This window comes from Arvicanthis niloticus, unplaced genomic scaffold (assembly GCF_011762505.2).
Source record: "Arvicanthis niloticus isolate mArvNil1 unplaced genomic scaffold, mArvNil1.pat.X pat_scaffold_237_arrow_ctg1, whole genome shotgun sequence".
In the NCBI taxonomy this organism is placed as follows: domain Eukaryota; kingdom Metazoa; phylum Chordata; class Mammalia; order Rodentia; family Muridae; genus Arvicanthis; species Arvicanthis niloticus.
The window spans coordinates 31624-53667 of record NW_023045905.1 but is presented as its reverse complement, the minus strand read 5'-3'; the positions used below and the strand labels follow the sequence as shown (position 1 = coordinate 53667).

Sequence of the window (22044 nt, the reverse complement as noted above, 5' to 3'; positions counted from 1 at the left end):
TCACTGGGGGAACAAGAGTGGCTGGAAAGACGGTTCAGTGGTCAAAGTACTTGACTTGAGACTATGAGGACCTGGGTTTGATTCCCAGCACCCAACATAAAAAACCAGACATGGTGGTCCACACCTGTGATCCCAGTGTTGGGGGGAGAAGGGAGATGGAGACAGGAAGATCCCTGGAGCTCCCTGACCAGCTGGCCTCAGGGAGGAAGGCTCCTGAGAATGAAACCAGAGGTTGTCCTCTGGCCTCCAAATGCATGCACACACATGTACATATATACCCCCTTTTCGTCTACCCGTATATACAAACACTCAAACAGTCCAAAACAAAACAACAGGCTGGAGACATGGCTTTGTGGAGGTTTGAGGACTTGAATTCAGATCCTCAGCACCTGGGTTTAAAAAGGGAAACACACAGCAGCAGACATCTGTAATCTCTGCACTAGGAAGGTAGCGATGGGAGAGTCCTAGTGCTGGATGGGCCAGTTAGCCCAGACAAACCAGTTAATTCCAGACTATGTGGAGCATAGTCAAGGAAGACTCTCAGTGTTGACCTCTGGCCTTCCTGTATACATGTGCACATATCTGTATGAAAACACGACACCCTTCCAAATGAGAATCTTACTTGGGGCTGGAGCAGGACTGAGAGGGATCACAGCTGAACACAGTATCTAGCTTTGACGTTGGTCCTGAGACCACCAGGTGAACTGTGAGCCGATTTTGAAAGATAAGCCAGGACCTCCACTCCAGACTCCCACTGTGGTGTAGGTTTCCCAGTAAGCCTTAGAGTCTAGGCTCTTTCCTGTTCTCGTCTAAACATCACAGAATCCGCCGCCAGAAGCATGGCCTAGGTTTCTGAGGCCGGAGATTCCTTCTGTGCAGCTGTGCTAATTTTTCTGTGGCACCGTGAAGCTTGTCATCTGATTAGTGATTCTCAAATACGGAGACTTTAGGTGACACTGAGACCTGCTGATTATCACCTTTTAAAAACAGTATGGGAACCTGTGGGTCTTGTCGAAACACATTTTTATGTGGTTCTCCTGGAAGTGGATTAACCCTTTCAGCGAACTTCTGATGTGAGCATTCAACCAAGGGCTATGACCCTTCAACCCATTGGAGTAGAGCTTCACCCTGCACCACCATCCCACTTCTGCAAGAGGTGAAAGGTCATCACAGGCCTCGGTGCTTCCTAGCTGCATCTGAAATTCCTACTTCAAGGAGGACATTGAGCTGTAGGATGTGGGTGGTTAGTCCTGTCTGAAAACATTGGATGTGACAGGTGTAGGGCCAGCCTGGGCTACATAGGGAGATCCTGGAGATAGAGATAGATAGCGTTAGAAATAGACGGAGAGATAGATAGATAGATAGATAGATAGATAGATAGATAGATAGATAGACAGACACACAGACAGATAGGAGACAGAGACAGAAAGACAGTCAGATACAGAGATAGACAGAGATAGAGAGACAGAGCAGACTGGATCTATACTTCAGTCGGTAGAATTCTTACTCACCACCCACAAGCCCCTGGGTTCCATCCTGAGCACCACACAGCTGGTCGTATTAATGCAAGCCTATAATCTCAGGGTGTGGGAGGGGGAGATGGAAGATCAGAAGTTCAAGGACATCCTGGTATGTGAGACTTGTCTCAAAGGAGCAGGACAAAGGTAGACGTTGATTCCTGAGCTGAGATTGTAAATTTACAGAGTGCTGCTGAGGTCAGGCCAAGAGTTCTTGGCTAGCCGCAGGACAGAATTGCAGTAGAGGACACATCTCTGATGCCCGCTGACCTGGCCTCCACTGAGCAAGGGACAGTGTGATCTACAAAACTCAGGAAACATTAGGCTTTATCCTCTGGGGCCTTGGGGCTCTTCCAAGGGCTTGGGGTCCTCAACACCTGGTCTGATCAATGTAGTAAAGGAGTTTTACATACAAGGGAGGAGACAGCTAGCCCTGCCAGGACAAGAAACAACCCGCAAGCCCAGGCTGATTTTTCACACTCGTGTCAATCCTCCTGCCTCAGCCTCTTGAGTGCTGAGATTACAGATGGCTGCCACTACCTCCATGTCCATGAACATTCTCTTACTTACCTCACTGCCTACATGTTGATAATGCCTGTAGGTTCACATTATAAACAGGAGACCACATGCTGTGTGTGATCCCAGCACTCCTCTGGGCAAGAGGAGACAGAGAGGCAGGAGAATCACTTGAGACCCCCAGACCAGCCAGTCTGGAGTGTGTGGCACAGTGGCAGAAACAGAAGAGAGCCTATAAAAATGCAATAGCATTTTCGGGGGACCACCATAAGCATTATGGGATATGGAGCAATGGCTCTGGGGACAACCTCAGGCATTATGGGGTATGAAGCAATGACTCTGGGGACCACCCCAGGCATTATGGGAAATAGAGAAATATCTCTAGGGACCACCACAGGCATTATGGGATATGGAACAATGGCTCTGAGGACCACCTCAGGCATTATGGGGTGTGGAGCAGGTTTTGTAGAAACAGCTACACTTGTTGACCTTGACCTATGATCATTGGCGTTGGAAGGTTTGAGTGGGGACAGTAGATGCCAGGTGGCCTATGAAACTGGAACTAGTGAGCGTGTGGCCTTTTCAGAAGAACACGTTTTGACCTGGCTATTGGTAATGCAGTCCGCAGCCCTGCACGGTTGTCTTGAAGGATATGCAAGGCTCTACTGAAGCCTGGCCCAGTCAGGGTTCATGTTTCAGAAACCTCAATGGGGCTCTAAAGTGTCTGATCTGTGATTGTCCCTGCAGGTCACATGGAAAGTAAGTATGTCCTTTAGAAACAGACTCCTCGGCCCCTGGGCTTCTGGGAGTTTTGACCCGTGTCCAGCTGGCTCTGGGTGCTGGGAGCCAGTAGGGAGTTCAGGGCCTCTGTTCTGAAGAGGGTGGGAAGCACTCCTTACTGCCTTCTGCTGCCTCCTGGGGATCAAAAGGAATCAGTTTGCTATTGGTGCTTAAACTTCTGCCCCACTTGGAAACCCTACCTGCACACAGACTTTACCACACAGACTGTGGACTGACAGCAGTGTGTCCCAGGCTGACCTCAAACTCAGTATATAGCTGAGGATGACCTTGAACTCCTGATCCTCCTGAGTCCACTTCTGAGTGCTGGAATGACAGGTTTGGGCTACCACACCTACTCTTTGGGGTGCTGAGCTTGAGCCCAGGTTTTTGTGTGTGCTAGACAAGCGCTCTACCAACCGAGCTGCCTCTCGTCAGCTGTGTTTTCTTTCCAAACTCACAAGCCGCAGCCTCTTCGCTTTCAGACGAGGAAACTTGAGGGGAAGGGGTTTATCGAGCTTGAGTAGCAAGTCATAAAATGTTTGTTTAAAAATGTCCCGTGAAGAAGCCAGATTAAAGCACACGCCTTTAATCCCAGCACCCGGAAGATAGAGAAAGACAAGCCGATCTCTGTGAGTTTGAGGCCAGCCTGGTCTACAGAGCTAGTTCTAGGACACAGAGAAACCCTGTCTCAAAAAGCAAACAAACAAACAAACAAACAAGACAAACAAACAATGCACCATCAAGCAAGGCCAGGGTGCAGCTCAGTGGTAGTGTTTGCCCAGCATGTATGAGGCTCTGGGTGTGACCTGTAGTACCACACAGTGACAACAGAAACTTCAAGAACAAAGCAGTTCTCTATCATTCCTCAATGGAGACTTTGAATCACAATAAAAGCGCAACAGAAAGCGACATCTTTGCGGGTTACAGCAATAGCAACGTAGACGTACCTGTGGAGAAAATGGGTACGTCTGACGTCCCTGAACAGATGAGGGAAATAAGAGCTAGCTGACAACCAGTGTAAAGAGTGGAGACAGGTATGGGTACTCTCACCTTTATTCAGCAGAACAGGAAACAGGAGGTAGTCGGCACACCAGTTGTCTGAAAGTCTGCCCAAGTGGTACACAGCTTTAAAATAAAAAAATAGGCCAAAGGGGATGGCTTAAAAAAATAGGTCAAAGGGCAGGAGACAGGGCTCAGAGATTAAGAGCTTCCCCCTCCCCTCCTCTGGCCGAGGACCAGAACTGGGTTCTTAGCATTTCCCTTCAGTGGCTCACAAACATCTGTCACTCAAGGACATCTGACAACTTCTTCTGGCCTCCTTGGGGGCACCCACAGTCACACATAAACACATTCAGTTATTCATAATACATGTTAATAATAACAATGACCTCTTTAAAAATTAGGTCAAGGCTGTGCTAGGCAAATTCTTGGACTTAACCCAATCCTGCAGTCTTTGATCCTAGTTGGTTAGGTAATGTCTACAAAACTAGGAGATTTAATGAAATGTGATTAACCAGGAAGGTTTCCTCGCGAGAGAAGGAAGCCGGGTTGTCACTCAGCAGATCCTTGCCATCTGGAGTACTGCTTACGCACAGAGCTGTCAGCCGCTGCTGCCACTTCCTGTTTTAGGCAGAGCTGACTAGCTCTGCATCTCACTTCCTTCTCTGAGTTTATGCCTCCCGGGAGCAGCTACACTACAGTCTGCCCATGAGAGAGTTGTGCCCTCCAGTGTCTTAAGGCTTCAGGGGAGTTGTCATCTTCCCTTGGCACACAGCCTAGGATGTGGCTCATTCAGTAAGGCACTCGCTCACTTTGCAAGGGCAAGAACCTGAATTTAGTCTGCAGGATCCACATTAAAAGCTGGTCTGGTGGCTTATATTTGTAATCATAGCAGTTGTGAAGTAGGAGGCTGAGACAGACAGGTCTCTTAGCCAGTCAGATCCAGACAAAGGTCCAGACCAATAGGAGACTCTGTCTCAAATGAAGGAGGGAGGAAGGTGCCTGAAGGTCAAGTTTGTCCTCTGACCTCTGTGTGCACACAAATGCACATGTGTGCACACACACAGACACACATACCTACAGATATGCACACACATACACATTCACACATACACACATACATACATTCACACATGCACACATATACACACACATAGATACACACACATAGATACACACAGAGAGACACACACCTACAGATATGTACACACATACACACATTCACACACATGCATACATTCACTCATATACACACATACATACATTCACACACACATATAGATACATACACACATAGATACACACACAGAGACACACACCTACAGATACACATACATACACATAAACACATACATGCATTCACACATACACACAGACACACACAGAGACACACACACATAGATACACACACAGAGACACACACCTACAGATACACACACACATACACACACAGACACATACATACATTCACACAGACACACACACACATCTACCACAGCAAAAACAAAATAAGCAGATAATCAAGTGGGTAAATAATGCTGGGCAATTCTGGCTATGTGTTATATCCTAAAGTGTGAATAAAATAATTCACAAACACTTCAGTGGGCTTCTTCGGTGAAGAAGGTAGGAAAAAAAGTCATCCCAAGGATGCTGAATTTCAGGTGGGACCTGGGATTTGAAGACAGAAGGAGTTATGTGTTGGGAATTGCACTAGTCCCTGTTCGGGCGCCAAAAATGTTGAGGATTGCACTAGCCCATGTTCAGGCACCAAAAAAATGTCGCAGCCCAAGCAAAATGTTGAGGCCTGGGCTGCCCCGCGTTTGGCGGCCACTGTATCCCGGCCCAAGCTGCCGCTCTGGTCCGAGGGTAGGGGTTCAGCAAGAGAAAGAGTGAGGACGGACTCAAAGAATGGAGACCAGACAGAGTGTGATTCAATCCTGTTTATTCTTCAGTCTCTCTTCCTAGTCCAAGTCCCAAGTCTAGCTGTACTCTCTAAAGAGTCTCCCTAAAGAGTATATCTCTCTGCCATCAGCCTCTGCCTTTTATATGTCTCACTTCTAAGCCACGCCTCTAAGTTACACCTTCAATCATGCCCTTAGGTCTTGTCTCTAAATCTGATCTCTAGGTCACATTCTTAAGTCACACACCTTTAATCTCACACACCTTTAATCTCACACACCCAAGGAAAGTCCTGGGTATCCAAAGCAAGATGTTATCAGAGTGTGTTCAGCTGTTGTAGGCTATTGTAATACAAGTCTCATGTCAGGGTATATGGCTCAAGATGGCTGCAAAGCTGATAGCCACTTTCTGCTAAAAGTCGGCCCCCAACAGTTATGCACACTAGAAAGCAGCGGGAATCAGGAAGCAAGAACCTAACCGGAGGCAGGAAGAGTCTGCAGTGTGTGTGAATAGGTAACGGGCAGAGAGAGAGACAGGCAAGAGTCTGAAGATGTAAGGTTGTGGGTCTGACGGTGAAGGACAGGGTGATGGGCTCATGGAAGCCATTGGAGGGGCCTAAGTTGGGTAGTGATGTTTATTTGTTTATTTAAAATATTTATTTTAGCCGGGCGGTGGTGACACACGCCTTTAATCCCAGCACTTGGGAGGCAGAGGCAGGCGGATTTCTGAGTTCGAGGCCAGCCTGGTCTACAGAGTGAGTTCCAGGACAGCCAGGGCTACACAGAGAAACCCTGTCTCGAAAAAAAAACAAAAAAAAAAAAAACAAAAAAAAAATTTATTTTATTCTCTCTCTCTCTCTCTCTCTCTCTCTCTCTCTCTCTTTCTCTCTCTCTCTCCTCTCTGTATATGTGCATGTGTATGTATATGCAGGTGGATGCCAGAAGAGAGTGTCAGGTTCCCTGAAGCAGGAGTTAGAGATGGTTGGAGGCCATTAGACAAGAGTGCTGGTAACAGTACTGGGGTCCTTTGAAAGAACAGCAAATGCTGTTAACTGCTGAGCCATCTTTCCAGCCATGTGGTGTTTATTACTAAGAAGGTCATTCTGATCTCTGGGAACAATAAGAAAGCAGGAAGTCTACTTAGGAGCTGTTGCAACCCATGGAGCTGTAGGTGGGCAAGTGTGTCAGGAGAAAGGGCACACCCTGCTGGGGATGCCCTCAGCATCTTAGGCTTGTGCTTTGATGTCTTATCGAGTTGTACTGTGTCATTTGATTACTCTTCTATATTCTTATATTTCCGTCCCTTCACCTCTCTCCTCCCTGTTGGATTCCAGTGGCATGTGTATTAGATAATTTGCCAGTACTTGTGTTCCTCAGATTCATAGTTCTGTTTCTCCTTGTCTTTTGTGTTATGGTCTGGGTAACGTCTGTGGATGACTGGCTCTTTCCCAGGTTGTGTCAAGCGTTAACCCCTCCCACCTTGAAGCGTTGTTCTCTGTTGTCCTGCCTGCTTCTCACAGCAAGGAGCCTCTCAGGGTGTGCTCCCAGGTCAATCTCTGCTTCTTACCCAGAAAGAGAGGACTTTTCTTCGATTTTTTTCTCAGCTACAAGTGGTCTTCTCTCTGCTCCTGAGTGGTTATGCTCTCCTGAATTGTATTGACTCTTACAGTCTGCCTTAAACTCCCTTTGAAGAAAACAGATGAACCGAGAAGCAAAACTTGCCATGAGCTTGCATGGAACCAAAGCTTGCAAGAAGTCCTCTGAACATCACCCTTAGAAGTTCCTACCCCATAGCAGCAACCCAGAGACAGTCACAAAACATACATACATGTTGCGTGCGCCTCTCGTGTCCCCTTCGCCCGCGAAAGAGAGACACATGAGGCAGTATTCGGGTATTACCACAGACAAGGCTTTACTTGTAACAGCAGAAGCAAGCGGAAAGACGAAAAGACAGGAAGAGGCACAGCTTAAATACACCCTAGAGTGACGTATTCACTTCTGATTGGCTGTTCACTCATCACCCCATATTACGCCCCCGGATGGGCAGTGACTTTGGCGCCTTTCTGCCTTTTGCACCTGCGCAGTCAGTTGTTTACTAGTGGGAGGACAGGATGTCTGAGCCATCTTGGAATGGCGAATGTTGACATGCTCACTGTGGCTCCCAACATCTCCCCCATCTATATATTTAAGATGGAACAGCCTATTGCCTATCAAGCGCAGCACCAACTCAGTGAGGGAAAGCAGAGGCCTGATCCCCTGTGCAAAATGAGATATTGTAATGGGTTTACTTCCCATACCCATCTCGATGCCTTTTGACAGGGAAAGGGAGCCTCCACCCTGGGGCGCCACCAGGGGAGGTTTCTTGGCATCAAACCATTGTGCAATCAGGCATACTTTCGGGAAATCTATCCACACTTGTGGAACATTCCCTGTCGAGTACCCACTCGCAAACACCTCTAGATATTCAGGTACCAGTTATTCAGGCAAGGGCTGGCTGGACTTAGACCTCTCATCGACCCAGTGCAATGGGATGAACCCTTGGGGTGCATCGACTGAGGGTCTCAGTCATCGGCTACTTTCTTAGCCTAGATAGCCAAATTTCAGGGGGAGATGCTTGCTCCAAGGCTACGAGTGTTTGGGTGATAGCGACCTTGTCACGTTTTTGTTGGGCTCTGAGCTTACAGACCAACCATCATGAACACTAATCCACAACATAGGGCTGCATCTAACAGGCCTATCCCCACCCATTCCTTAAAGAAAGAAAAAAGCAGAAGAAATTCAAGAAGTAAAATCGCCAAGGGAAACAGGGTCCATCTGCGCTCCATCAAGGCTCAAGATCCGGATCTGCAATTGCTGTTGCACCTGGTCCAACTCCCCAGTCCAATTCCCTTTTAAATAAGCAGAAAGATTATGGCTTTGAATAAATGTATCATTCACAAATCTCAGAGGTGTAATACCTGGATGTGGGGTTGCTGACACGCAGCTTATTTGAACCACATTCGTGAGCTGCTCCACATGGGCCTGGAGCAAATCAACTCTCTGATTGACCAACAGGATGTCTGATGCTAATTATGCATCCACTTTCTGTGAAATGGTCAAAGCCTTAGAGGTCTTTTCTGAGATTTTATTAACAACAGTAGCTGCTGTAACTTGACCAACCATGGGTAGGTCTAGTGATCCATTCCAGCATTGTGCCAAAAGGCATGCAACATTCTTACAATCCAAGATATCAGAATTATTCTGAAAGTTGGATAACATAAAGAAAAATGGAGGGTCCACACACACCAACACTGGTTGTGTAGATGCATTCTTAAACACCTTATTAATTTTAATGTTATTCAAATGGATAGATATTAGATCATGTAGCTGAAACATTTTGTATTTCATGAAATATATCATTTAACAAAACAAAGGCAGATACACCCTTTTTAACATTCTAAACAGTGGCTACAACACATAATTTAATTGTGTTGAAGCAGGATAAACTCAAGAAAATATACATATGATTTAATTTAGGACTTGTATCCCTTTGAAAACATCAAACAGAGGTTTAAATCCTCCTATGGTAAGCTTAAGATGAGGTTTTAGCCAATTAATGTCTCTTAACAACTTTTAAAAATCACTAAGAGCAAATCAAGATTAAAAGTAAACCATTTTCTTTTTGTATGTACATTCACAAGCCAGAAGATGGCGTTAGATCCCCACCACAAATGGTCGTGAGCCACCATGTGGTTGCTGGGAGTTCAGCCTTTATATTTTAAAAGTCTAGCCTTTAACGGCTGAGCCATCTCTCCAGCCCCATCTGATTAGGATATAACTGAGGTCTCAAATATTGAAAGACACTGTCTTTGAATCCTCTTTTGGAGTAACAAGTACTCTAAAAATTTTTAAAGCTCGTTATATTGGAGCAATGGCTTGCAGAAAAAACTTCTTTAAAGAAATCCACTAGTAAAGTATCACACAATGAATAATATACACTAAAAGATTTAACCTCTTAATTTTTTGTATTAAAGCAACAACAATATTTATATATATAAAATGTAAAACAATTAACCATTTTTGAAGCAATTATTTCTAACAAATATCGCTTCATGGGCTCTTAAAAATTATGAATAAATTTACTAACTGTAAACCTTTCACCTTTACCAGAAATGTAAAGGGATGATATAAAACATCTTTTATATAAGCATTTACTGAAATGGCAGCTGGAGTAGGCAAGTTAGGCTGTATAAATCTTAAATTTGAACTTTATTTTGGATTAATTTAATAACCAATCTTCCCTAGTCTAATGAGAACATCGGACAAAAGCCAACTTTATCTTCTAATAATTGTTACATATATTAGAGGAATCCAAGGCATCTCATTTTTAACAACTTTAAATATAAAGGAATTAAAACAATTTGAACCATATTTTATCAGCAGGTACAGTTATACTCATGGAGAGAAGTAGACATAATTTTAATTTCTCCAGCGTAATCATAACTTTTAGCCCACAGACTGTTGTAAAGTCTTTGGGTCTTAGATTTATTCCTCTTCTCACAAGAAACAATGAAGACAAGAGACGAATTCCGGTAAGCACATTTCTAGGACCCGGTTGTAAAGACCCAGAACAAAAGGAGCTTTTACCACCTGAGCTTCTGCAGCTCAGTCTGTATTGTCTTAATTCAAATGTAAATGTGCTTAACCTCCCTCTGCCTGCTCTCTGAGGCTTGGCTAGGCCAAATTGTGCATTTTGGCTTTAACTTTGAACCTTAAATTTAAACTGTAAACCTTAAAAGACACGTGTTGTATCTTTTCTCTATCTAAAATCAACACCAAGTAGATTGCCTTTATGCTGTAAAGTTTTGCTGCCACAAAACAAAGTGTAAAATTTAATGGAAAACTTGTAGCATTGTATAACTCAGGCTGCTGGAGGGTGTGCCTGAGGACAGGGCAACCAAGTAACACTCAATAGCTGTAAACAATGGCAGCGCTGCAGCATTTGAATGTACTGGCAAGGGAACAGGCCAAGATCTAACTATGTCCCATAGTGGTATACTTATCGCCAAATTGAACATCAGTGTCAGGAGAATCAGGGTCGTCATCTTGCAATCTGGCTTCCTTCTTCACGATCTGTACCAGCCACGTAGGGGCCCAAATTGAATTGTTTTCACCTGTGGAATAAGCACAAACAGCCCCCCTTCCCGGTCATGGTGCGGGTCTATCTCGTCCCTGACCTTGGAGAAGGACTGCAGCCATCTGTAAATTAGCTGTCGCTAGTCCTGCGTTAGTAAGGGTGTCTCCCAAACCGCATTCAGCTGTGGCATTTTCAAAGATCATCTGTTCTATCACTGGCATTGTTTGCTCTGGTTCCCCAAAGATTCTGCCATAAAGGAGGGTCCTTTCGTACTCCACTCTCTCTCCACCAAACGGTGAAGGGTCCTTAAGCTTAACAAGCTCTGCAGTAGCCCTTGTTCCTTTTGAGTACTCTGTCTCTCCAGGCTCTCTGGCCTTATCTGTTTCTCCAGGCACTTTGGCCTGATCCCCAGGCCCTTGGCCTGATGCCTGCTAACACGCTCTGGTTCTGATAGCCTGGAGCGGACCTCTCTTGCAACCTCTTGACTTGCCCTAATAGCTGTGTTGCTGGCTGAATCCTCACAACACAAATAAGCTAACATCGAAAACACAAGCAAGAGGCCAACTACTGCAGTGGAGGCAATGGGTGAATATCCGCTCCCAACGAAGGCTTCTACCCCAGGCATACCTTCCAGAGGTGTACCTCGATCCTGTAGTCTTTTAACCCGCCCCAAAACTTGGGGGGTCTTCCGCGGCACCTTGAAATTCTCGGGTTTTCGGCACCAGATGTTCTGCGTGCCTCTCGTGTCCCCTTCGCCCTCGAAAAAGGACATGGAGGCAGTGATCGGGTATTACTACAAACGAGGCTTTATTTGTAACAGCAGAAGCGGAAAGACGAAAAGACAGGAAGAGGCACAGCTTAAATACACCCTAGAGTGACGTATTCGCTTCTGATTGGCTGTTCATCACCCCATATTACGCCCCAGGATGGGCAGTGACTTTGGCGCCTTTCTGCCTTTTGCACCTGCACAGTCAGTTGTTTACTAGTGGGAGGACAGGATGTCTGAGCCATCTTGGAATGGCGAATGTTGACATGCTCACTGCGGCTCCCAACACATACATACATACATACATACATACACACACACACACACACACACACACATACGGACATACATACACTCGGAATGTTTACAACAGGAAGTCAGGATCTTTACTGTCACTGGAAAAAAGCTGTTCTTCCCAGCAGTGGATACCAGACTCTAAAATTACAGTTGTGCCAGTACAGACGGCATGTCACCATCTGACATTACACGTGTCATAGGGTTCCTGCAGCCCATCAGCCCATTTGGAAGGAAGACTTTGGCTTGCCCAGTTGGTTCTCTTACTGTAACCATCGCTGCTGGGCATTGGTCATGACACAGCTCCATTCACACAGCCAGGCTCCATACCTATAGCTTACAAAGCCATCTACTGGCAGGGGGCCTGGTACTGATATGTTGGTCCAAATTAGAGGGATATTTTAAAATATGACACTGTGTCTAAAAAAATGAGAAAATGAGTTATCGTCCACCCTTTTAGCACCTGGAACTTACATAAACATCTGCAGACAGACCAAGGAGCCACGGGGAAGGGGCATCCAGCTTGAGAGGCAAAGGAAGATAGATCATTAGTTTAAACAGCACTGGAGAACTGACAGAGCCTTTGTGGAAGGAATTCTTACATGCTTTCATCATGTTGTTCGGCCTTGTAGAAGACCCCTTTTGAATGTCTCAATCACTTTCCAAGCTAATGGAGCAGAATTAGGGAGAGAAAAGAAGCAAGAAAAGAGGGCTCCATGGGGAAATGGTGAAGGGGGACCTAAGAAAACGGGGCTCCATATGGAAATGGCAGAGGGGGACCTAAGAAAAGGGGGCTCCATGAGGAAATGGCAGAGGGGGACCTAAGAAAAGGGGGCTCCATGAGGAAATGGCAGAGGGGGACCTAAGAAAACGGGGCTCCATGAGGAAATGGCAGAGGGGGGCCTAAGAAAAGGGGGATCCATGAGGAAATGGCAGAGAGGGAACCTAAGAAAACGGGGCTTCATGAGGAAATGAAGGAGGGGGACCTAAGAAAAGGGGGCTCAATAAGGAAATGCGAAGAGGGACCTAAGAGATTGATGAAGAGGTATATCAATTTGGGAATTTTGGTCTCTTTAGAAAATACAGAATTATTATAAGAAAGTATTTTCGTTTTAATCCCAGGTGTGAGATATGGAACTACTTCAGACTGTCCACAGCAGCTGACTATGGATTGTCTTGTGCTCTAGCTGGGGTGTGACTTTGCCAGCGGCAGATAGTTTCTGAGACTGTGTGTTGCTTAGAATTCTGGGAGCTTTTTCAGAGGGTATTTAATGCTAGAGCCCTGTTTGTTGGTGTGGTGGGTTTTTGGTTCTTGATTGGTTGCTGTTGTTTGGTGCTGGTCGTGGTTTGTTAAGTAGTTGTGTGCAAAGAAAAATTTAGATATCCTGATGGTGAGGATCAAACTTGCCCTGGGGAACTCACTCAAAGCCCCTAATCAGCAGGAAGTCGGCTAAGGATAATGCCCCCCTTTCCTCTCTATCCTTTTGTTTCTCTTCTATCTATCGTTGGGGGTGGGGGTGAAGGGTGGAAAAGAGAAGAACCCAAAAAGTAGAAAAAGACCAGCCACAGAGAGGTTGATTTTAAATAGTTGTTAGCTCTAGTCACTCGAGTGGCCAAGAGGCTCACATCACAGTATGGACACGAAACCAAGAATAGTAGCAAAAACAAACAGGGTGGTGAATGTCTTTAATCCAAGCACTCGGGAGGCAGAGGCAGGCAGAGAGATCTCTTGAGTTTGAGGACAGTCTGGTCTACAGAGCAGTTCCAGGACAGCCTGGGCTACACAGAGAAACCCTGTCTCAAAAAACCAAGAATAAATAAGTAAGAATAATATTAAGAAGAAGGAGGAGGAAAAAAAAGAAAGATCAGTAGCACTCCACATACTACTGAACACACATGGAGCCAGTCCTCAGAGTAAAACAGAAGAGAAGAGGGGCGGGGGGGGGGGGGGGGGGGGGGAGTCAGGGTTCAGTGGAGCAGGGGGAGGTGGATTGTGAAGGGTGGAGTTGTCTAAGCAGAGAGGCAGGTACTATTTACTTATTTACTTACTTAGGTAATTTGACCACAGAAGATGAACTGCAACAAAGTTTCACTAGTCATTATTGTTACAGAAGCAATTCTATTACTGTTTCCAAGACCGGATCCAAGTGGGTGTTTGGTTTTGAGATACCAAGACTTGAGCTAGCCTAACCAGAGAGAGCTCACTCTTGATTTTAAGGTACTAAAACTATAACCTGCCTAGTCCCAGAGAAGCTGTTTTGGTTTGGGGGTGATGAGGACCTCACCTGCCTCTGCTTGGCATGTGGTCTAGCTATGGCTAAGGTTGAGATTATGGTATGGGGTTTGCGCCTGACACTTCCCCTCCAGGCTTGTTCTCGTTGCTGGTGGGATATGGCCTGAGCCACTCTCTGGTCTGCAAGCATGACTTGTGATCATTTTCACTTGGCTTTCCCACCATTTGAATATTCTCAAGGTCTCCAGTGAGCATTTATTCTAACACTAGAACCGGCTTTAAAAATAGAATTCCATCTTAATTAGACCCATATTATCCACACCTGTCGATGATGCCACGCAGCTAACAGAGCCTGGCATGCTCTCTTCATCTCCGACTCATCCTTATACAGCACACACAGAAATAACAGCGTAATTCAAGAATCCTGTGAGCAAGGATCACACCATACTGTGCCTTTGTACTCCAGTACCCAGCAGGACAGCAGGCACTCAGGAGACCACGAGAACCTTTATTGAATAGTGAATAAGATGTAACCCTGGAATGTATGCTAATGTCAGTACCGTAGCTTATTATTTCAGAGCAGACACTATTAACAGCTCGTTGACTCCTGGAACTGAGAGACTCACAAAGGGAGGGTCACCACAGGACAGGGTGTGAGAAGACAAGGGAACAGTCGAACATATTTCAAGGTGCACACAGTTCAGTGCAATGTGAACTCACTGATGGCCCACCCTCTCTCCCCCTTCCCTTCCCTCCTCCTTCCCTTCTTCCCTTTCCCCTCTCTCTCTCCTCTCTCCTTACCCCTCTCCTTCTCTCCACCTCCTGCTTGCCCCTTTCTGTTTCTCCTCCCTCCCTCCCTCCTTCCCTCTCTCCTGCCTGCCTTTGATTTTTTTTTCTGTGTCAGAAGCAATCAGTTGATCTCACCAGAGGACAGGAGGCAGCTGGGAAATGATAACGTGACTTTTCTGTCTTCTTGACCCAGAGAATACACTGGGTGTAAGTTTGCGTACTGGTATGCCCCATGGATAGAGGAGGCTGGGGCAGGCAGAGGAAGCAGGTTACAGAGATGGTGTGCTGGAGTGCAGTCACTTGCCATTTGTATTAAACAAGACAATGTGCTTTTTCTTGCGTGCACTTGTGCATGTGAGTACACATGTATTGGGATGAGTAGAGAAGCCAGAGGTCCACATCCTGTCTGTATCTTCCTCAAGGGCTCTGCACTTTGATTTTTGAGACCACTGAGCCTGCAGCTTATTGATGGGGCTGTCTGGCCAATGAGCTTCAGGAACGTGCCTTTCGCTGGGCAGTGGTGGCACATGCCTTTAATCCCAGCACTTGGGAGGCATAGGCAGGCAGATTTCTGAGTTCGAGGCAGCCTGGTCTACAGAGTGAGTTCCAGGACAGCCAGGGCTACACAGAGAAACTCTGTCTCAAAAAACCAAAAGACAAAAAAAAAAAAAAAAAAAAAAAAAAAAAAAAAAAACCAACCAACCAAACCAAACCAAACCCCAACCCCCCCCAAAAAAAAAAGGGGAATATGCCTTTCGCTCCATAGGTGCTGGGGTCCCAAACTCAGGGCCCCATGCTTGCTCTGAGACATCTCCCCAGCCCAGAGACAATGCACTTTAATGACTTAACACAATGTCTGCCTCGAGTAACAGGAAGGAAAGCCACAAAAGTCACCACGCCACCGTCACTGACATTGTCACAATTATTACTGCAAGTATAAAGGCTGAGAGTGCTGGAGACTGCTTCCCTGCCCAGATGCTGCAGGAGAGCAGTCTAACCTCAGCACCCTCTGGTGGTGGAGCTTAGACTGGACATCTGCCATAAGTGCCCTCTTGTGAGAATTAGAAGCACGTTGGCTTGCCCTAATTGTCCTGTTTCCTGGGGCTGACTTGGGGGCCATGCCACATTCAGTGAATATCTAGACCAGTGGTTGTCAGCCTTCCTAATGCTGTGACCCTTTAGTACATGAGTTTAGTTCTCATGTCGTGGTGACTCCAACCATGAAATTACTGTTGTTGCTACTTCATTTTGCTACTGTTATGGATAGTAATGTAAACATCCATGTTTTCTGATGGCTTTAAGTGACCTCTGTGAAAGGGTCATTTGATTCCCCCCAAAAGGGTCACGACCCACAAATTGAAAACTGCTGTCCTAGAGAGAGCTGTTCCAACCTCATGGTCTGCCACTGAACAATGTAACAGAAACAATATCAAACCCAGATCTGGTTCATTTGAAACTGTGTCTTCAAGAAAGTTTCTGAACTTCTGTGTGCCTCAGGTTAATGTGTGGATTAATCAGAAAGAGTTGGCAGGATGCTGTCAAAGGTGCAGGCACTTGGCCTGCCTCTCCTCTGGAAAGCTCCATGTCCATTTGTGTTATGAGGACAAAGTACACATATGCTGTGATTCTATCTCATGAATATTCATGAGGGGCTAGTGCTAGAAGAAAAGACTGTACTAAATGGGTTCATTGGCTGGAATTGCCCTGATAAGTCATTGCACACCAGGTAGCTTAAAACAACAGATCCATCCTCCACATTGCTGGGGCTGGAGGCTGAAACCAAGGTGTCAATAGGCACCTGCCCCTCCACCCCATGCCCCCGAGGATCCAGGAAGGATCTGGTCCAGCAATACCATGGACGGTAGTTCTGTAACTCAGTCTTTATGTGATTCTCCTGTGTGACTATGTCAGACTTTTTGTCACTGTGACAAATTCCTGAAAGAAAAAGAGGGACGAGATTGTGACTAGGGAGATGACTAAGCTCATGGTGGGAGCACAAGGACCTGAGCTCACATCTCAGCAGCCAAAAAACAGAGTAGCGGTGTGTATCTTCATTCTGGGAGTTTTTCTAGGTGGTTGGATTTTACTTAAAATCTGTTTCTTTTGCTTCAGTTAAATGTGGCAAAGGCCTTTGGAGGTGACGGTTTTAACAGCAGTTCTCAAACCATGGATCTCAACTCCTTTGGAGTCAAGTGACACTTTCACAGGGCTAGCATATTGTTGAGGCCTGAGCTGGAGCCTCTCTTTGGGCAGCCAAAAATGTTGCGGCCCTTTTCACTCCACGATTGGCGGCCACTGTTTCCCGGCCCAAGCTACCGCTCTGGTCTGCGGGTCAGGGTTCAGCAAGAGAGAGAGTGAGGATGGACTCGAAGAATGGAGACCAGACAGAGTGTGATTCAATCCCGTTTATTCTTCAGTCTCTCTTCCTAGTCCAAGTCCCAAGTCTTGAGTTCCTAGTTCCTAGTTGTACTCCTTGAAGTGTCTGATTCTCTGTTACTCCAAATTGTTCTCTGTTGTACTGTCCTAATTATGCTGAACTCTCCTGTCTGCCTCTCGCCTTTTATATGTCTCACTTCTAAGCCGTGCCTTTAGGTCACACCTTTAAGTCATGCCCTTAGGTCTTGTCTCTAAATCTGATCTTTAAGTCACACCTTTAAGTCACACACCTTTAATCTCACACACCTTTAATCTCACACACCCAAGGTATCTAAACCAAGATGTTATCAGAGTGTGCTCAGCTGTTGTAGGCTATTGTAATCACATCTCTTATCAGGGTATATGACTCAAGATGGCTGAAAGGATGATAACCGCCTTCTGTCTGCTCCCCATAGCATATCAGATATCAGGCATATCTGATATTTACACTATAATCATAGCAATAGCATACTTACAGCTATGAAGCAGCAATGAAGAATTATGGTGGGGGGGTCACCACCACATGAGGACTGTATTAGAAGGTTGCAGTGTTCAGGAAGGCTGAGGACCACTGCTTAAAGGTATCAGCACCTGTCAGGGCATATGTGCTTGGTAATGTTTTCAGCAGTCTGAGGGCAAGTGAGGGCCCTTGGGTAAGCGCCTTCACACTGTCAAAAGTGGAACTCAGGGCCATCTTAGTACTAATGCTGGCCAGAAAGCTGCTACAGAGGTCAGCTCCTCGCTGCTGGGTCTCTGTACAATTTGGAAGCTTCCCTGACCTGCTGTCCAAGCAAAACTAAACCATCTGTTCACCAAATATTTATTAGATGAGACAAGCAGGGTCTCCATCTCTCCAGACCAAACAATTTAGTCACAGGAAAAGCCAATACGGGAGGATAGCTTGACAGTAAGGACTGCCGAGATCTGAGTCCCCTCAACCAGGCTGGAGGGAGAACCAGACCCAGAACCCAGAACAGGGAGAAAAGAAGCCATGTCAGGTAGCAACAGATCCTTTGATATACACATGGGCAAATCAGACAGAGGGCAAAGCTGGTTGTCTCTATTTGTTTATTTGGTTGATTGGTTGATTGAGAGTGTGTTTTATTCTGTAACCCAGGCTGCCTGGAACTCATTATGTAACCCAGGCTAGCATTGAACTCACAGCTATTCTCCTGTCTCAGCTTCCTGAGTGGTAGGCTTACAGGTGTAAAGCTCTTTCTTGGGTCTTGGTTCCTATGGTGGCCCTCCAAAATATCCGCACTCAAAACTCAAAATTGGTCTCCCTCAAAGTCTTCCCTGCAGCTGCCTAACCACTAAACCCTTGCAGTGACCCAACGGGTAACTAGTCTTAGGAACACTGGGCATTGGAAAGGCTGCTCACAAGGACACAGTGTGAGGAAGAATGTGGCAGTTTCCAGGCCAGATGTAGCTGGTTTCAGTTAAATAACTAAAGAGTCGTTTATCTCATTGATGGTTAGTTTAGGATGTTTAACAAAGTTGTTCTGCCTAGAGCCCTGGTCAGGTGTTTTGTTTGTTTTTTTCTTTGTTTTGTTTCAATGAATTTATTACTGAGACAGAGTGTCACAATAAAGACCAGGCTGGCCTTGAACTTGTGATCCTCCAGTCTCATCCTACTGAATACTAGAATTACAGGCATGGGTCACCATGCCCAGCTTGGTTTATATCTTGAAGGCAGCTTCCAGAATTCTCTGAGAAGGTCACAGCCCACACCTTCCCTTGGTTTGAGCTCTTGTCCCTAGGTGCTTCTGCTTTCTGTGCATTACCCTGTGTCTCTAGATTTGCTTCCAAAGTTGCTTTATAAGAGGTTTCTTGAGGCCACGGCTGCAGGGACTGTTAAGTCTGAGACAGCAGCAGAAGCTGCTGAAGGGTTAGGTCCAGAATCTTGGGCTTCCCTTGGGTCTCTCTAGGGTGGAACAGAGGACAATTGTATTTCTAAGGAAGTTTCTGGAGACTGATCCTCTGTGCAGATCTGGACTGCCTAACAATACACTCATTGGCTCATTCCTGAGTGGATACTAATGTATCACAGTTGTGTATAGAAACTCAGCTGGGCATCCCAGGCACCCTCAGAGGGAAGCAGGGATGGTGAGCCTTCTAGGTTGAGCAGTTACAAAGAAACAGAGGAAGGGAAGGGATAGATTTGATTCCCCAGCTTGACATAGGAAGGGAGGGGGTGTGAAGAGGGAGAGGTCCTAGCCTTTCTGGTTCAGTTTTGTTCCACGTTCAACATTTTTACTTTGAAAAAATATGGCTTGAGTTAAATCAAACATGTGGGCCTGGTTTGGGAGATTGTCCTGTCCTCAGTGACAGAAAAGGCGGCTGTGTGGGATGTAGGTAGTGGCTGGAGTCTGACTGGAGTCTGAAAAATTTACAGTACTACTGATAGGAGATGGATCTGTGACAGGAAGAGAGCAGATTGGCCAGACAAGGGCCTGTTTGCCTTTTTGTTCAGAGTGCAGCAACCGGCAGGGGCCGGTTGTTAGTTTCAAATAATTAGTTCAAGTAGTCTTTAATGTCTCTTTGGGATCAGCTGACAGAGCAACACTCACGTGCTGGTTAGTTTTAAGAATCAACTTGTCACACCTAGTATCACCCTGGAAGACAGTCTTTCAAGGAGGGATTGCTTACCTTGTGTTGGCTTCTGGGCGTGTCTCTCTCTGTGTGTGGTGGTAGCTTTGTCAAACTAAGTAATGTGGGAAGAGCTAGTCCACTGTGGGGCGGCATCATTTTCTAGACAAGTAGTCCTGAACTGTATAAAAGAGGAAGAAGCTAGCCAGAAGCCAGTGAGCACGGATCCATGCATTTATTATTCTCTGAGCTGTAACCTGTTAATATGAAATTGCCAAATGCAAGCTTTCTCCCATAAACTGCTTATTGTTGGGTTACTTTACCACGGCAATAGAAATAAACTAGAGTAACTCACCAAGGTCTTCTGGGAAATAGATACTTGTTGGTCAGGGCACGCAGCTCAGTGATACAGAGTATCTACCTAGCATGTATGAGGTCCCCAGCTTTCCTCCCAGTCCCTCAAGTAAACAACAGCAACAGCAAAAGGAAAGCAACACGTATTGTCTATCCTGTGAGTCAGTCATGGCCACTTTTTAAGTGAGGACAACTCAGATCTGTCTTGCTATCTTGACTAATGCAGGGGCATGCCTTCCATACTAACTGACGTCTCCTTTGTGTCTTTTCCAGGCCCAGCTGTCTCAGGCCTTAAATGGGGTTTCAGATAAGGCCAAAGAGGCAAAGGAGTTTCTGGTTCAGCTCAAGAACATACTGCAGCAGATCCAGGTCAGTGAAGTCTGATGCTAGACAGACAGTGCGGCTGTTTGTCTAACACAGAGAGAAGGAGGGCAAGTCTCAGGACAAGCAATTATCCACAATGAGTTTTTTAAGAGGGTTGACCTGTCTGGTTGGTACAATTGTGGTGCTAAAGGTGCCACTCTCAGCCTGTTTACATTCAGGTAACGCTGTTGGTACTTAGGCACGCCTGTGCACTCAAATCAAAATATAGATGTGTATTCAAATAAAAATATAAACACCTCGTTTCCTAAATAAATGTGTATTCTGTATGTCTATACTATGCCCCATGCTGAGCCTGACAAACATACAGAAATCAGTGAGTCTTGCTTCAGTGAGCTGTATGCAAGGGGGAGAGAGAGTTCAAGCATGAGCACAAATAGAGGATCCACCTGCACAGAGGGAGGCCCTGAGCATTTAGGCCTTGCTGGAGAACAGGACTGAGGGCCCTGATTCCTTTCTTCTTTATTCTATTCCTCTCGTACCTTTCCTCATCATATAGATGTGTGTATGTGTGTGTGTGTATACATATACATACATATACATATATATAAATTGTATATATGGTCTCATTATGAAACCCAAGCTGGCCTCAGATTCTCAATGCCCCTGCCTCAGCCTCTCAAGGGCTAAGATGATAGACATGTAATACCCACCTGCTCTATCCCCACAGGCAGTCTTAAGTCACAGGCTTAAACACCACTTAAGTTTCATGCACACAGATGTATCCATTTTCTCTGAGTGCCACCCGAAGAGATCAGAGATGGAGCAGAGGCAGCAACAGAAATGAACTCAGTTCAGAGGCTGCAGGCACAAGGTCGCTGGCTGGCTCCTCCCGAGGCGCCTCTGCTTGGCTGGCAGATGGCAGTTCTCTGTGTCCTCGTGTGGTTGTCCCTCTGTGCATGTCTGTGTCCTGATTTTTTCTTCTTATAAGGACACCAGTCAGGTTGGACTGGGGCCACCCTGATGGCCTCATTTTAACTTCCGGATTCAGACACAGCCACACTGTGTGGTCCTGGGGCTTATGATTCAGAATCAATCCTAGGGCACAATTTAGCTCATAGCCAGAAGCCATTATCTACCCAGATTCTAGAGGCCTGGAAACAGAGGCAGGTAGACAGACAGACAGACAGACAGACTCACACTACTTTGTTTGATTTACCTTTTCTGATTACAAAATGCAAAAGTGTGTGTTACAGAGAAACAGAGGCAGGTGACGGACAGACAGACTCACACTACTTTGTTTGATTTACCTTTTCTAATTACAAAATGCAAAAGTGTGTGTTACAGAGATTTTAGAGTCTGAAAGATAGAACTGAGAAGCACACCAACATCCTCCATCTGAGGTGACCACGCTTCTCTCTCTCTCTCTCTCTCTCTCTCTCTCTCTCTCTCTCTCT

General features: G+C 45.9%; 1 protein-coding gene across 2 annotated transcripts in view; it reads left to right on the top strand.

The window, feature by feature from the left end:
- The window catches only part of LOC117701812 (tripartite motif-containing protein 67), a 46287-nt gene that overhangs the window by 5622 nt on the left and 18621 nt on the right, over window positions 1-22044 (top strand). For both annotated transcript variants that reach the window (XM_034493238.2, XM_034493239.2), the window contains exon 2: window positions 20540-20635. In XM_034493238.2, coding sequence (XP_034349129.1) covers window positions 20540-20635 — 96 coding nt within the window. The remainder of the gene's footprint in view (window positions 1-20539; window positions 20636-22044) is intronic.